Here is a 15,123-nt window from a genome sequence, read left to right as displayed (position 1 = left end):
AGTGTATTTCTTTGTTCAGGTAGCAGCTGGGATAGTTCTCAAGATTCAGACAAGTCCTAAATGTTGCTTGTGTTTGTTGCTATTTAAAGAGTGAAATGTTTTATTAGGAGACTGTAGGGTTTTATTAACAAGGGTACAAGTATTATTAAGTATATAAGGTATATATATATATAAGGTACAAGTTGTATTAAGAAGGGTACAAGTTAGGTTTGGTACATAGCTGCTTGGTAGTTATTCTATGTATATCTGCGTAGTTCTTATGTGCAGTTATGGTGTTTTTGAACTAAGTCTGGAGGTGGTAGGCTTCTTGTGGGAGGGGGCTGGTGTAACCCTTACAGTGATTGGATATAGGAGGCTCGAGCAACGCCTTTCCCCTGGGTAGTGGAACATGTTTGTGCTTCGTGAGGGAGAAATGTCGTTTGTCACTTTGGGAAATGGAAACCGAATACCTGCTGCTCTTAGACTGCTGCCTTGTGGGATATTTCAGAGACATCTGGATGAGAGCTGTTCAGAGTGTTGGCACTGAGGCATTTTCTGTGCGTGGTTAGACCTGTGCTATTTCATCCTGAAGAGTTTAGGATGCTTGTCTTTAATTGCATCCAGTACCTGCTGCACTGCCCTGCAGGTTGGGCAGGCACACAGGCCTCTGCTCTGTCCCCAGAATGAGGGAAAGCTCAGCCTGTGTGGTGTGTGCGACAGAGGGAGGGGGGAAAAATGATCAATACTGATCCTAATAATCCAAGGGTTATCACAGCCTGTTTGCTGTCCCCAGAGCTGACATTGCTTCCTCCTTCACACTCCACTGCACTCACTTGTGTTCCAGAAGTTGCGCAGAAAAGGCAATTCTGCAAGCCAGAATTCTCCAAGTGCATGCAAATGGCACTGCACCAAACAGCTGGGCTGTCGTTCGGCTCAATGGGCTTCTTGGGCCTCCGCTACACATCGTCTGGCTGCCATCTTCATAACCCTGCTTCCCTTTACCCCTCAGCAGGCACCTGCAGCCTGCCCCAAGCCGCTGGGAGTCCGGCTGACCCTCAGAAGCTATTAGAGCTAATGGGATGCTATCTGTGTGGTGCTGTGTTGACACAGTTATCATTGTGGTAGGGACAGAGTGTTTGACATTTGGTTTACTAGAACGTCTCCTGGGGCTTTTCTGCACTTGGAGGGGTTATTACAGCGCTTGCATGTGTTACAGATTCTTTGGTGGCAGCAGCTGCTGCTGCTTATTGTCAAACTGCGGGAACTTATTCCTTACATTAAGTTTATTAGTCGCTTTGGAGTCCCGCCACACTTTCTGTTAATGGCATTTTAGTCACTTATCTCTTGGTGCTGCTTTAGCCGTCTAGAGCGGAGCTGTCAATTGATGTGTTTGCACACCAGCAAGTGGGCCTGAGGGCTGTACTGTGTGTGCAGCTGTGTCTCATTCTGCCAGGATTGGGCTTTCAGCAAACCATGGGTAGGACAGGGCAGTGCAGGCATCAGGCTGGGCAGTTCTGCTCCGAGTTCTGCTCATGGCCTCGTGGGTCACCATGGATGTTTGACTCTGTGCTTCTGTGACTGTGAGCTGGGGATGCCTGCAGGTCTGCATTGAGGAGGTATAAAAACAATGGTTTAGTAATAGTGTTATTATCACTTCCTGTTTATTAAGCACAGCAAAGCTTTTGTTTCAGATGAGACAGGGCACCATACCTCTCTAACAGCACACAGCCACATTGGATAAGAATTCAACGTGCGCTTTAAACTGCAGGTGAATTAATAAGAAGGAGCCAAGCCTGTACACATGAGAGGGAAGCGGTTATGATAACACCTTTCTTCTGTGACAGAAGAAGGTAATTTTATTGTTTCCATGTGTGAATTACTGTACTGAAAATGCAATGTATGCTTGACAGTGATTGTGCTCTCAACTGTTTTTTTTTCTTGCTCAGGCACTTAAAAGTTGACCCCAAAGCAAAGATGACCCCAAAGTAAATACTCATCGGAACCACAGAGTGGTCTGTGTTGCAGTGTGAGAAATGTAAAAGTATCAGTGAGCTGTGCATAAAGAAGAGTAGCAATAGAGCTGGCTGAACATTGCTCCTTAAGTTCTACCAGTGGCCACAGTGTCAGGTAGATACCTGCAAAGTGCCACTAAATAAATATGGATGTGGAGATGTGGATGGGCACAGTGCTGTTCAGGCTCTGGTTCTCCTTGGGCTGTGCCAAGTCCTCACTCTCCAGGTACAGCCCCTTCACCCCTGGGGCGAAAGCAGGAGGGAGTTGTCTGTGTCTCTGTAGCACTTTAATGCCCAGTCATTTGATGTATATTTACATTATTAACCTAGGAATAATTCTGGGGCCTGGTTCTCCTGTACATGTTATGCTATTCTGGCTGTGCAGAGAGACCTTAAAATCATGGCAGGTGATGCTGGAGCTCACCTGAAGGTTCTGGTATGTTGTTGGTGTGGGCAGCCAGGACTCTTGGGGGTCTGGCACATCAAGTTTAACACTGGTGGGGAAACAAAGAGTAAATGTGTGTGAGGAGTAACCGCCTGAGCGCTGTGTGGGGAGGGGGATGGACGGTCACTCCAGAACTGTTTTACAGTCTGAATTTAAGGAAAGAAACATACAGGTATAATGCTGCCTTTGTCAACATCACTGCCACGTTCTTTCTTATTCTTGCTGCTGGTTGGAATAATAGCATTCGTGCAGGCAATTAATCTTCCACTTGCCAGTTTTTCATGCACCCTACGCATGGGCATGGCTGTTTAACCTTGTGCTCACATATATTATGTTGTAATGTGTGGGACACTGGTGGCCTCGAGCCCTCCTCTGTTTTAACCCCTCTCTGGTAGTATTTTAAAACATACACTGGAAAGTGATTTTTATGGTTATCTTGGGGTATATGTTTATAGACTTAAATACATTTATAGTACTCTTGGGCCAAGGTTCTCCTAATCGGTCCAAGGTCATTGCTATGTAAATGGGCCTGCCCTGTGACAAGGAAGCTGAAGGCAAAAGCTTCAATGTGAGTGCCCTGCAGTGGTTGGAGGAGAGTGGTGGGCTCAGGATGGAACTATCCAGGAATAGGTCGGGGTTGATCTCTGTCAGTTTGTGATTTTCCTGGGCTTGAGAGTAGCATCGTGTGGGTGTCACCTCTGGGGCTTCCCTTGATGTGCTTTTCCTGTCTTCTTGACCTGGGGTCCATCCTTTGACACCAATGGAGCCGGTGAGCTGCCCATCTTCTCTGTTTTATACCCTGGGAAAAGAGGCACGGGAAATGACAGACTGAGCCTCGAGATTCCCAGTAAAGGTGTGCAGGTCAATAGCCAAGTGAGTGAATTTTCATATCTGCAGGAATGGATCCTCCAGCCAGCCTGGTTGTGAGGTCAGGTGAGGTCTGTGCTCCTGGGAGGATGTGAGTGGATTCTGGAGGTGTTATATCTCTCTGTCAGCTTTGATACATAGACCTCTAGATCTCTGCGCTGTACGTGCGTGTGTGCAGCAGAGACTGAATGTGGACAGTCTGGAAGGAGGTCCAATATCAAATCACTGCTCTTGTTTGAGGAACGTCCTCATCATTTCACCTCTGGAGGATGGGGAAACTTGTGAGAGAGACATTCTCTGAGGACACAGATGTTTGGTCCACGCGCCTTTATCTCCCGAGACGGCTCAGGTTATTCTGACAGGTAAAACAAGATTGTGCAAATATGCAACAGTGATCTAATCAGCTGGAACAACAGCAATATTTTAACTGGCGCTACCTTTTAACAGCATCATTAAGGGCTCTCATTACTCTTTTATTAGAGGCTCACTCTATTTCTTATCAGATTACAGAATGAACATAACTCATGGCACTGATTTGATCTCTTGTTAAAGAGGATTACAGCTTTGCATTAACTTGGATTGACACGGTTTATAATTTGCTGTTGATACACATGCTGGTGGTGTCACACGTTTGACCCCCCTCCCCACAGCACCGCTGAGGAAAAGGACACCCATACATCATCATTAAAGATGGCACTGGTGCAGGAACGGGAGGCGAGGGGAGGCCTTCCTGCAGGAGAGGCAGGCAGGACAAAAGAGATGCATTCACAGTGCAAGCTGAAGTTCAGTGCTGGCTGAAGGTGGGGGTAAGGGGCAGCTTTGGTGTGGGCCCCATCTCACCTGAGCGGATGCTTCTTCCTGATGAGTGCAGTAACCAAGAAGGAGAAGGCCACAGTGGGTCTGCGTCAAAGCAAGCAGTGCTGGCCCATGGTGTGAGGCACAGCTGCTCCTCCAGCAGCAGGGGAGTGTTGCTGTGCCCTTCTCAGGCTGCCCAGCAGCACGATTGCCACCAGTTAGCCAATGGGTTGCGGCTTTTGGACAGAATTGATCATCCACCATGAGATAACCTCTTTGCCTGGCAGAAGTTACGTGGTCATTGTGTCCCTGCTTGTAGGAGCTTCAGGTTCTGGCTGTGTGTCCCTGTTTGGTACGAGAGCAGCCGGCCTGCTCTACTTTTGGCTGCTTTAGTGCAAGCAAGCTGTGCCTGATAGGGAGCAGAGCAAAGGCACGGCTTATCCCGCTGCCAGTGAGCTGTGGATTAGAGCTCTTCCCTTGGATTCAGCCAGGACGTTGCGTGCATTCCCAGGCAGCTTTCTCACTTTTGGACTTAGTGCTGTTGCTCTGCCGCAGTGTGTCTTACAGCAAGCAGAAGGGGGTACGTCGTAGGAAATCCCGGTATTAAAAGATTAATTTACTTATGTGACATGAGATTGTAACGTAAGAAAAGTAAAGCAAAAAAAAAGTTGGTGAGATATCAGCCGTTCACGTAGCTCACTTTGTGCTGCGGGTATTAAAACACCACGAGACAAGATTAGTGGGGGAATTTGGGCTCTGAGATTGTCAATCCAGCACAGTTCATCACGACAGAAGTCCCTGCCAGCAAGGAAAGCTCTTCTTTCTGGAACAACTGCAGCTGCGTGGCGCAAACACCAGCAAGAGCCCATGAGAAGAATCCTTCCAGGTTTGTACACAGCCTGGAAGGGCATCAGTCCAGGTTTGCACCTGCTTTGTTCTGTGAAACAAAGGGAGGAGCACTGATGTCGAGGGCCGTCCCCAGAGAGTGATGTTTTGTGTATCGTTTGTTTGGTGCATTTTTACCCCATAGCCTTTGGCTTGGCATTAGAAGTCGACCCATGTCGATGCTGTTGTGTGCCCTGGATGGCCTTGGAGCGCAGTGGTTGGAAGGGCTGCTGTTTGAGGCAGGAGTTGTTGTATGTTTTGAGGCTGGCAGTAGTGAAGTGGCATCAGTGACCCCAACTTGTGCCAATGGGCTGAAATCATTGTATCCCAGAGCCTGATGTTTGACATCCCCTGTAAGAAGACAGACAGTTCTGTTATGGAAATTTCCTTTTTAAAGGGGAAAAAAAATAACCTGTTAAGAGCTGCAGGATGATTTGTCGCCCTTCCTTTGTGAGACAATTTGTCTTCTCCTGCATCAAATCTGTTATAAAACAGTCAAGCTGTGAAAGAGGGAAATCATCCTAGGAATATGGGATGTTAAGGTACACAAAGAATGGTCCCTCCGTGTGGGGTACGCGCAGCGTTACGGTGCCTGCTCTGCTCAAATACCCATCTTAAACAGGGACCGAGAAGGCAACATTTTATGAATTTCATGGGGAAATTAAAGCTGCTAGGAAACGTGGCAGCAGAGCGTGCGGAGCTGTCTGAACCTCGCCATCTTTTGCTGCTTCTCCTGCCACTTCTGCATCTTTTATGCATCATGTTGTAAAAGCTCATATGAAACTGTGAACTGCAGATGCTGGTTCTGTCACATGTGAGGCTGGAGAAGGGGCCAAGTGCTGGATTCAAGGCAGGGTGGTCAGCACTGGTGACAGATGATCATTGTGAAGGCCAGGAGGTTCCCTGAGAAGCAGCCTGGCCATCCGCCTGTCACTTCCCAATCCCCAGCCTCGCACAGTGTGCACAGTCCCTTTGTTTAGGGCAGAATCCAGCATCCTGAAATATTATAAATCTTGTGCCTGGTCTCATGAGACAAACCAGAGGTCACATGTCACCTCTCATAATTTAAAGCCGTGGGGCTTAAAAGCATTTGCACGGACTTGAAGGACCCAATCCTGACCTGCCTGAGCGAGAGGGAATAGCAGCAGACCTTTCTGAATCTCCTTCAAGCGCTGGGCACGGCGATGAGAGCCGTCTGCTGTGTAATTTATAGCCACAGTTGTGTGCTGTGATGTTGGGCGCTGGGAGGTAAGAGAGAGAGAGAGAGAGAGAGAGAGTGCCATCTCGTGGGGCTGCCATCACCTCGTGGGGCTGCCATTGCCTTGCAGGTCTGCCATTGGCATGGGATGGTCATCATGTCATGGGGCTGCCATCGGCGTGGGATGTTTGGCACATCACGGGGCTGCCAATGACATGGAGCTGCCATCAACGTGTAGCAGTCATCGTGTTGTGGAGCTGCCGTCAATGTGGGCCTGCTGTCATCTCATAGAGCTGCCATCAACATGGGTCTGCCATCATATCCCAGGCCAACCTGTCCTTCAGCCCCACAGCATTGCAAGCACACAGCTGTGCTTTGCACCATGTTTGAGGCCCCTGTCTTTTGAAGACTCCTTGTATTTGAGTTCTGCTCTGATGATGGCTGCTGCTCGCTTTGCTCCCCATCATCATAGAATTATCACTGCGGAAGCATCAGAGTGGGAGATGCGTGTTAGGTGTGTGAAAGCAGAGCCACATCCCATACATCATATGCTGATTTTGAGTAACAATTTGGACCAGAAAGTGAGAAAGAAAGAGCTCCAGCTTATTTTACCATCCTTGTTCCTGCTGTGCTTGTTTGGCACCCAGTAACCTGAATTTCCTACTGGTGGACAAAGGATTTCTTAGGGTACAGATGGAAAACCTCCTGAGCAAATGACAGGCAGCCTTCTGCGTTCATCAGGTGTGTGCTTTTCATCCTCCGTTTCTTCAGGGCTGTTCATGCTGCATCTTCCCCTGGTTTTTGTGAATTAAAAATGCATTGTTCCCAGAGGAGGATGTTGCGAGCAATGGGGTGGTTGTAGTTATTTCAGTACTGCTTGGGGCATCTTCTGAATTATCTTATTTTTTTTCAATCCTGGAAGAGGAGAAGAAGGAAAAGGTGGATGGGAGAAGGCGCAGGGATGTGTTTTTATATGGAGAGTGTTTCTATAGAAGCAGTGCAGCAGTGACTCATGTGGCAGCGCCATATTAATAGTGCTCAGAAAAGAAAGGGGGGAAAAAAACCAACCCACCAGAAACGGGATTATTTTTTCTCCTTAATTTTGTTCTTCCACCAGCGTGCTGAACTGGTTTTCCTTGTTAAGGGAAGGAAATGGCACAAATGTAATCACACAGAGCAGCCCACTGTTGACTGCTGTGTGCTGTGCGTGGGGATGCCTTTGTTTTCCCCTTTGTGTCTGATGGAAGAGGGGCTGAGCTGGGAAGATGCCCAGGTGGAGCCAGTGCTGCACCCACACGTGTTTTATGGCACCCACACATGTTTTATGGCACGTGGCTCTGTGGTTCCTGATCCTTCCTTTTTTTTCTTTCCAGAAACGGGTTTTATGATAATACAGTAAAAATATTAAATTAGAAAATGCCTCACTAAGGGTGATAAAACCTCACTACAGTGGAAATAGGTAATTATCCCCTCTGCAGCCTAAATGACGGTTTAAAAGAAATAAAAATGTTAGTGCTCATTACTTGCTTTTGTAGGTTGCAATAAAGGGTAAGTTAAATTTTAATTCAAGGAAGACCCCTGTATCGACCTGCTTCCTCCGCACTCCACCTGAGGTGTAAGTGCTGTTAATTACTCAGCATAGGTTATTCCTCAGCACATCGTTAGCGCCGCTGCCCCTTTGTGCTAAAGTCACCTTCCCTTGTCCCAAGGCAGCAGCCTCGTGCTGGGCTGGGCTGGGTTGTCTCAACTCAGTGGCTCCAGTCTGACGGTTAATAGACGTGGGTGGAGGAGAGAAATGGGATGTTTTTTAGCCAAAATCCGGGTACGTTTTCCATGTAGCCTTAAGGGGGCTGAAAGTATTAAAATCCACACTTTACCCTGGTGAATTGAAACAGAGACAAGGTTAAACCTGGAGGATTGATGAGTTTTACTCTCTGCATGGTTAAATCCTGCTGAGGGGGGAGATGCTGTGGAAGAAGGGCAGCCTGGATGGTGGGAGGAGGGGGGAAAGGAAGAAGGTTTTGTTATTATGGTGTTTCTGTCTGGGTAAAGTGTTGGTTCTGTTTCAGATTGGAGGGGTGCTCTGGTTTTGCATCCCTGCTGGGCTGTCTGCCTGTGTTGTGTGGTTACCTGGACTGTTCCACTTCGGGTTTAGCATTGTGCTGGGGGCACAGGGGCAGTGCTGCTGTCCCTCAGCAAAGCATGGAAGGAGGGAGTCTGTGTGTGTGAGCTGCCTTGGTGCCGTCACTGAGCTTCGTCCTTTGAAGCCTCATGGGTTCATTCCCAAGGAGCAAGGAGCTCTGCTTGCCTGTCCCACAACTGAATGCAACTGGCTCATTTCCTTTAAAGGGAAGCTTGTTCCTGTGATCTCAGCAGCTGCGCACGTGGTGTTCATTGGAATCTGGTTGCTGGGCCGTGTTTGATGTTTTTCAAGTATCATCAAGTCCAAGAAAATGCAAGAAAATGAAATGACAGCCCTACGTGGGCTGTGCTTGAATTCTCCTTTTGGCTCTGCACTCTCAAAACGTCCCATTAAAACACTCCGTCATGTTTTCTTACTTGAAGGCCCTATCTGTAAAGGGCAGACGTACAGTAAACCTACCATCAGTCTCATGCAAGTTCTGCCTTTTGCTTGTGTTTATTAACAAAGATCGTTGAATGCCTTTTTAATTATAGATGGGCTTTATCCCAGGGTATAACGTCTCCCTCTTTGCTTCTCTCCCCAGGACGGAGCTTTACCGTTCGCTGTTTGGAAGAATGGCACGTTCTGAAGACTCTGGACGTGGTTAGCAGCATCCCGATGCCATCTGCACCTGCAGGATCTGCCCCATACACCTTTAGCTTCCCGGCCTGCTCAGCACAGGCCAAGCATTGTGCAGGACATGCTGTCACTGCACTCCTGTTAAACCCTCGGAGATTTGTACTTTGGAGGTGGGTGGGATTTTTATTGTATTTTCTTGTTATCTTTCTGACTCGTGCTGTTGCGTTGGTTGGCTGCAGATCTGGGTGGGGTGACTCGATATCCACCGAGTCGAGAGGATTTAAATGTCATTTACATAATTAACCTGGCCTTAAGACAGAGAAAAGGTGCTCTCCATTGCAGCAGCCCCAGCTCCCAATTCACATTCCGGTTTCTGAACAGCCTCTTTGCAGCCACAAACAATACCCAGCTTGTGGTGGGCACAGTGTGGGGACACATCTGGGGGTACCTCTTCAATTGGAACACGCTGGTGAATCTGTCAGTGCAGCATTGATTGTGTGCGCTTAATTATTTCTGCTGATGGTGACTGAGCCCTCTTGTCTTCGCCGTCACTGTGACACACTTCTGAAAGATAACAGCCCTAATGCAGAGCTGCCAGGGGGCATCACACAGGGTTTGTGGGGATTCTGCAGCCAAAGGCCACAGTTTGGAAATGAAACCCCCACAAGGGGAATCCATGATTCTTTGATTCTGCCTGCTGTGATCAATCTGAAACCGAGGTTATCTTGCATAAATAATGCGTGTGTATGTGTGTATAACAAGATGGCCATTGCTTGTGACCACAGGAACTGCCCTGTCTTTGTTTTGTGGGGTTTAATTAAAACACTTTGTAAACGGATTGTCCAGGTTTGATGGGTTTGGAAATGGCACCAGCAGCTCCGGCCTCTCTTGTGCCCACCAACGAACAGATCTTATCCAGAGGTTGTGGTGTCACACTGCACAGTGTGCACAGAGCAGCTGGAACTTTGCAGCAGGGTGTTGGTTGGTGCCTGTAATGATGGTGGTGTGGGACACAGCTGGGCTGGGGCCATGCAGCTGGAGCTCAGCACTAAGGCAGGTCGGTGGCCTTGGCACCCACCCACACTCGTTCAGGTTTGGAGTAAGTTTGTAGCTTCACTACATCTAAATGTGTGGGCTGACTGTAGGTCTGAGGTGTGAATAGATCACAGCTGGTTACGAGCATGCAGGTACTGCTGCAATTAAATCAGGTGATATTTTTGTCCATTTAATCTCTGAATTTCCCTTCCTCGCACAGCAGTTTTGATGTGGCTCCACAAAAGCACTGTGGGTTCCTCGGGGGCTGCATGGCCCTGCAGGCAGGACGTGGTGCTCAGCCCTCCAGGGGACGGTGGGTGTTTGTCTCAGTGATGGGATGGGTGCTGGAGCTGCATTGCTGTCCACAGGGCCTGGGTGAGAGCTGCTACACAGCCTGGTGCCTCAGCACGGGGCAGCAGCAGTGAGATTTTGTAGCTCCATCGTTTCCCCAGAGCTGTCTGCAGATCTGGTATTAATTAATCCTTTTTGCACCTCTTCATTACAGCTTTAAGTCTCCTTTCTAGTTACCTGCTTCCAGTAAATAGCTTCCTGGCATGTCACGCCGTGTATTGAGCAGTCTGCCACAGCACAGAACGTGCTGAGCTGCAGAGAGATGGGGGTGTGTGTGACACCCAGGGCTGGAAAGTGAACAGGAGGATGTAGGTGCTGCTCTGCCTCATCCCACCAGTTCCCCTCCCCTTAGCGATACCTGCGCTGCTTTCCTGAGCGGCAGCAGAGCTGTGTGGTCGTCTGACATCATTAAAATCTCATGGTTTAATAACCGCAATTCTGAAAGGCATCAAGGGGAGTAAATTAGCTGCTTCCAAACTTTGTGTCGCTGGAATGGTTTCACGCTGCTCGCACTGTCAGGGCAGGCATTACGGATGGCTGGCAGGGAGCACCTGCCCCTGCCCTGTTGGGGTCTGCTGTGCTGGCAGGAGGGCAGGCTGCTCTGCGGGGCGGCTGCTCTGACTCCTGTGTCCTTTAACGTGGCAGCACCAAAGCTCTGGGTATTATTATTTTACATTTTGAGAGCTGGATGTAGTGTTAAAAAGGGTAATGTGCAACACTTTAAACGTGATAACTTCTCGTTCGTATTGTTTGAAGAGATAAGAGGCAAAGCCCCGCTAAGCATGCTTTTGAATTCACTTATCAGTGTTTAAGCAGGCTTCTCTGCCCGCTGCCCCCTCCACCTGCACGGCCCTGCAGCTCCAGCCCTGCTGCCCTTCAGGGGGAGGTCAGCACGCGTTGCTGGCAGTGGTCACTGTGCAGCCAGGTGTAGGCAGCAGCTGTGTGTGCTGGTCAGAGAGAGCACAGCTCTCCAAAGTGATTGCCACCAAGTTTTCCTAATGATGCCAATTAACGGCGGCGAGGTGTATTTTATTTTCCCAATGGAATATTCATCCTTTATTCATTCATGATACAGCTCTTAATGAGTGCCTGCACACCCAGGCAGGTACCTCTGCTCAGCAGCCAGGTGTGCTGTGTGATGCGGGAGTGATGGGGCGGTGTGAAGGGCTCCTCTGAATCCTTTCCCCCCCCCAAAACCCCACAACAGCAAAGAATTTCAACTTTCAGACAAACAACTTCATTTACAAGTGTCTCTAATTAGCTGCAGAATTAGTAAAGCAGAGTTTTCCCCCCATAGATCGGCCAAAGCCCCGCAGGGAGGCTGCGGAATGGAGAGAATCGCATTTCCAATTATTTTGTTGAATTGCTAATTTAGTTATTGTGCCCGCCGTAATTGTGATGGGTATTGGGTGTGCAATTCAATTTGTGTTAAATATTTGTGGGAAGGCTGATCAGTAATGGAGCTGACCTATTTCATGGCCCAAATTGAGAGGAGAGACTAAAACAAAAACCAGCTACAAAGCCACCGTTTGTCTCAGTTTTTATTTTGATGTCTCTCATCCCTCTTAAGACTGTTGATGCAACAAAAGGTTTACATTAAAAGATGATGGCACTTTGATCTCGGGCTTTTGAGAGCTTACAGCTTTGGTACTTCTTTTCTTGGCGTTTTAATATGTAGATATTTTAGGCTAAAGAGTTTTAAATGCATTTCTGGAGTCCAAAGCCCCCTCTGTCTCTTCCCTCCCCCCCAGTTATGTTATGTTTGTTTGTTAAGGTGATTTGTGCTTTTACCTATCAGGATTCTGGCACAAAACAACCGCTGGGCTTCTCCTGGCTCACGTTGTCCAGTTTCACACATCAAACTTTCATGTGAACCTTTAATAAGGGGAACCTGGAAGAGGTGGTTGGTAGGAAGGTGAGCAGGGAAGGCCCACAGCTGAGCTCCCGGCGGGTCATGCCCAGGTGTGTGCTGCTGTGCCACCTCCCTGGGGGGGGTTAATGGGAGGCTGCCAGCCCCTGCAGAGCTGCCCCCCCATGTGCTGCAGTAACTCAGTGTTAAAGAAGGAATCTGGGGGTGGGAGCACCTGTGTGAGGCTCAGTGTGCACAGCTGTGGTGCCCAGGACGAGGGGTGACAGACTTACACTCCTGGCAGCAGAGAGATGTAATTCATTCTTTTTATTAAAAGAAACTGAGGTAAAGTGAAATACGTCAGCACCAGCAAGAACTGCACGTACTGAGGGGGGGTTCCCGCAGCGCCTGACCCCCCCCACCCACAGCCCAACCCACACACATGGACGGGGCTGGGCACCGCCAGCGCTGTGCTGCTGGGCTCCAGCATTCACCAACAGCTGCTTTACCCCCACATTAAGAGGTGCCTGAGCCCCTAACACTGAGCTGCAGGGGGCTGCTTTTGCCCAGCAGGCAGAAGAGTTTGGCAGCTGCAGCTCCCCCCCAGCACAAGGCATAGCAGGGTGGGCACCAGGACCTCTCCCATTAACACCTGCAGAAAGGGTGGTAACAGACCTGTGTGTGACACCACCACGTAGCAGTCCCTGGTGAGGCACCCCATGCAGTCCTGCCTGGCTGAGACATTCTCTGTCTGTCCTTGTGTCTGGCTGCAAACCGGATTGGCATAAGTAAGTAAAAGCATCTTTGGGGACTGTAGGGGAAAGAATAGTCTTTTAAATCAAGTGAGGGTGCTGAACTATCAGGACGTGGTTTGTCCTTTGGGTGGCAGCTCCTGGTCCTCTTGAGGAGCAGAATAACCCCAGCACTGCACCTCAGTCTTACAGCACTGCAGCTGCTGTGCACAGGAGGGGGGAGCAGCACTTGAGAGGGAAAGAGCACAGGTATGAGGCACTGGCTTTGTAATTAATTCTCTCATAAAAACATCCCTTCTGATTCACCCTATGCTAAAAGAGGAAGTGTAAATTCTGGAATACATTTAAGACAATCATTGGTGTAAGCCCCGGTTCTACTTTTCGCAGAGTTCCTGCTCCTCTGCTCTCCTTAGTGCTCAGCTGAGCCCTGGGCTGGCTCAGCCCCCTGCAGGCAGCGAGCAGCCCCTGCCCAGAGCGGCTGGAGAGGTCACTGCAACAGGTGGAGCTGCCACTGGGTGTTAAACAATGTGATTGATTACCAAATTCCCACCCTCCCACCCCTTCTTTCTGTTTAATTCTGTCTTATGTGAACAAGGCAGTTCTTGTGCTCTCCAGCAGCTCTGGGGCAGAGGCTGGTGCAGAAGAAAAGCTCAGGTGCACTGAACCAACTTTACCCATTGCAGTTCTAACCCCATCCGTGTATTTGACTCATCCCTCTCTTGCCTTGGCAGGTTGTAGCTGCTTTCTGCTTCAAGTCACCTATCCACATGGAAAGAATTAATTAGCACTTTAAAGTATATGCAACAGTGGGGCTGCCCCACGGCTGTTGCTCCTCACAGTAAGTAGGGGAGGAGAAGCAGAAATGGCCAAACAGCCACATTTTTACTCATCCTTTATCTCCTCCTAGAAGGGTTTTTCCACACCATGACTGTGCCCTTCTGATGGAGCTGGGCACACAGGCAGAGCACACAGGGCTCCAACCCCCCCCATCCCCATTCTGGAGCCCTCCTGGCAGTGTGGCAGCACTGCCTGCCCCGCTCCACGTTCTGTTGTAACACAGATGTTTGAAACGAGGCCCACAGGGGTTGACAGAGACAAGAGTGCTGCCAGCAGTGCCACTGCTCAGCCACAGCACACAGGAGAGTTTTCTCTGACCACATGGACCGAGGAGCTCCCACCACTCCCAAAGGCAGAGCGCATCCTGAGCCCACAGCAAACACTCCTGCAGGTAAAGCTGGCAGTCACCAGCACTCCAGGCTGTGTGTGAGGAGCAGACGGGGGGCACGGGGTGCAGCGTGGGAGCCCCACCACTTTGCTATGCCCAGAGCTCATGGTACAGTACAGCTGTACCCATCATTGCCCGGCCGTGGTGCTTTTGGTGGTGGCTGAGCTGCGTTGGTCCAGTCCCACTTTGTTAAATAAATACGGTACAGTTAAGACAGCTGTAACTGAATCCTGCAGGCGCTTGTGTTTGTGCATCTTCCTGGTGTCTCTGGCCAAAGGAAACACTTCCTCCGGTCAGTCTGATTCGAGAAACTAAAAATGTCACTTTTGCAGCCTTTCCCTGAGCCTCCCCGTCTCGGTACAGCACACAAAGGGCAATTCTCAGCTTTGCTTTTTTTTTTGTTGGTTTTTTTTTTTTTCTTTTTTTTTTCCCTTCCACTGTACCGAGCAGGGGGCAGTGCAGGAAATCGATGCTCTTACGTTGAAGAAGGCGAGTCCATTGTGGAGAGGATCCGCACGATCTCCGCTCGCTGGGTGGGTGATATATGCTGGGTCATGTGCACGATCGAATCCATGGCAACCTCCGGGTTGGCCTGGACCAGGCTGCAAAGAGGAGAGAGTTCAGTGCTGGCAGCCCCAGCCCTCATCTGACAGCTCTGTCAGGGATCGCTGACAGATGGGCTCCTCAGCTACTCCTGGGAGCTGCTGGCAGGGCATGGGCACAGCTCCCTGCTGGGCATCACAGAGCCCCAGTCACTGCAGCACAGGCAGAGGAATGGGCAGAAATGCCTGGAGATGCCGTGCTGAAGTGGGTGACGTTGCTCTGTGTGTCAGCGCCCTCCCCTAGGCAAAGCTAAGAGACCTGCACTCTAATACGCACACAAGTTAGTTATCTATGTTGGATCTCTTCAAATCTAAGCAGTGCTCTGCTCGTGGAGCTGCAAGGATGAGCGTCTGCACAAATGTGATG

General features: G+C 49.4%; 2 protein-coding genes across 14 annotated transcripts in view; one reads left to right on the top strand and one right to left on the bottom strand.

The window, feature by feature from the left end:
• AATF (apoptosis antagonizing transcription factor) overlaps positions 1 to 9,780 on the top strand; it is a 40,323-nt gene extending 30,543 nt beyond the window's left edge. For both annotated transcript variants that reach the window (XM_085521984.1, XM_015880776.3), the window contains one exon: positions 8,908 to 9,780. In XM_085521984.1, coding sequence (XP_085378110.1) covers positions 8,908 to 8,971 — 64 coding nt within the window. In that variant the 3' untranslated portion in view covers positions 8,972 to 9,780. The remainder of the gene's footprint in view (positions 1 to 8,907) is intronic.
• A 2,709-nt stretch (positions 9,781 to 12,489) lies between these two features.
• Positions 12,490 to 15,123, bottom strand: part of ACACA (acetyl-CoA carboxylase alpha) — a 118,850-nt gene continuing 116,216 nt past the window's right edge. For all 12 annotated transcript variants that reach the window (XM_032448510.2, XM_085521971.1, XM_032448512.2 and 9 more), the window contains one exon: positions 12,490 to 14,756. In XM_032448510.2, the coding sequence (XP_032304401.2) occupies positions 14,630 to 14,756 (127 nt within the window). In that variant the 3' untranslated portion in view covers positions 12,490 to 14,629. The remainder of the gene's footprint in view (positions 14,757 to 15,123) is intronic.

This window comes from Coturnix japonica, chromosome 22, assembly GCF_054131305.1.
Source record: "Coturnix japonica strain WE chromosome 22, WE-NBRP24, whole genome shotgun sequence".
Classification (NCBI taxonomy): domain Eukaryota; kingdom Metazoa; phylum Chordata; class Aves; order Galliformes; family Phasianidae; genus Coturnix; species Coturnix japonica.
The sequence above is the reverse complement of the archived record's forward strand: the minus strand, read 5'-3'. Positions and strand labels throughout refer to the sequence as shown.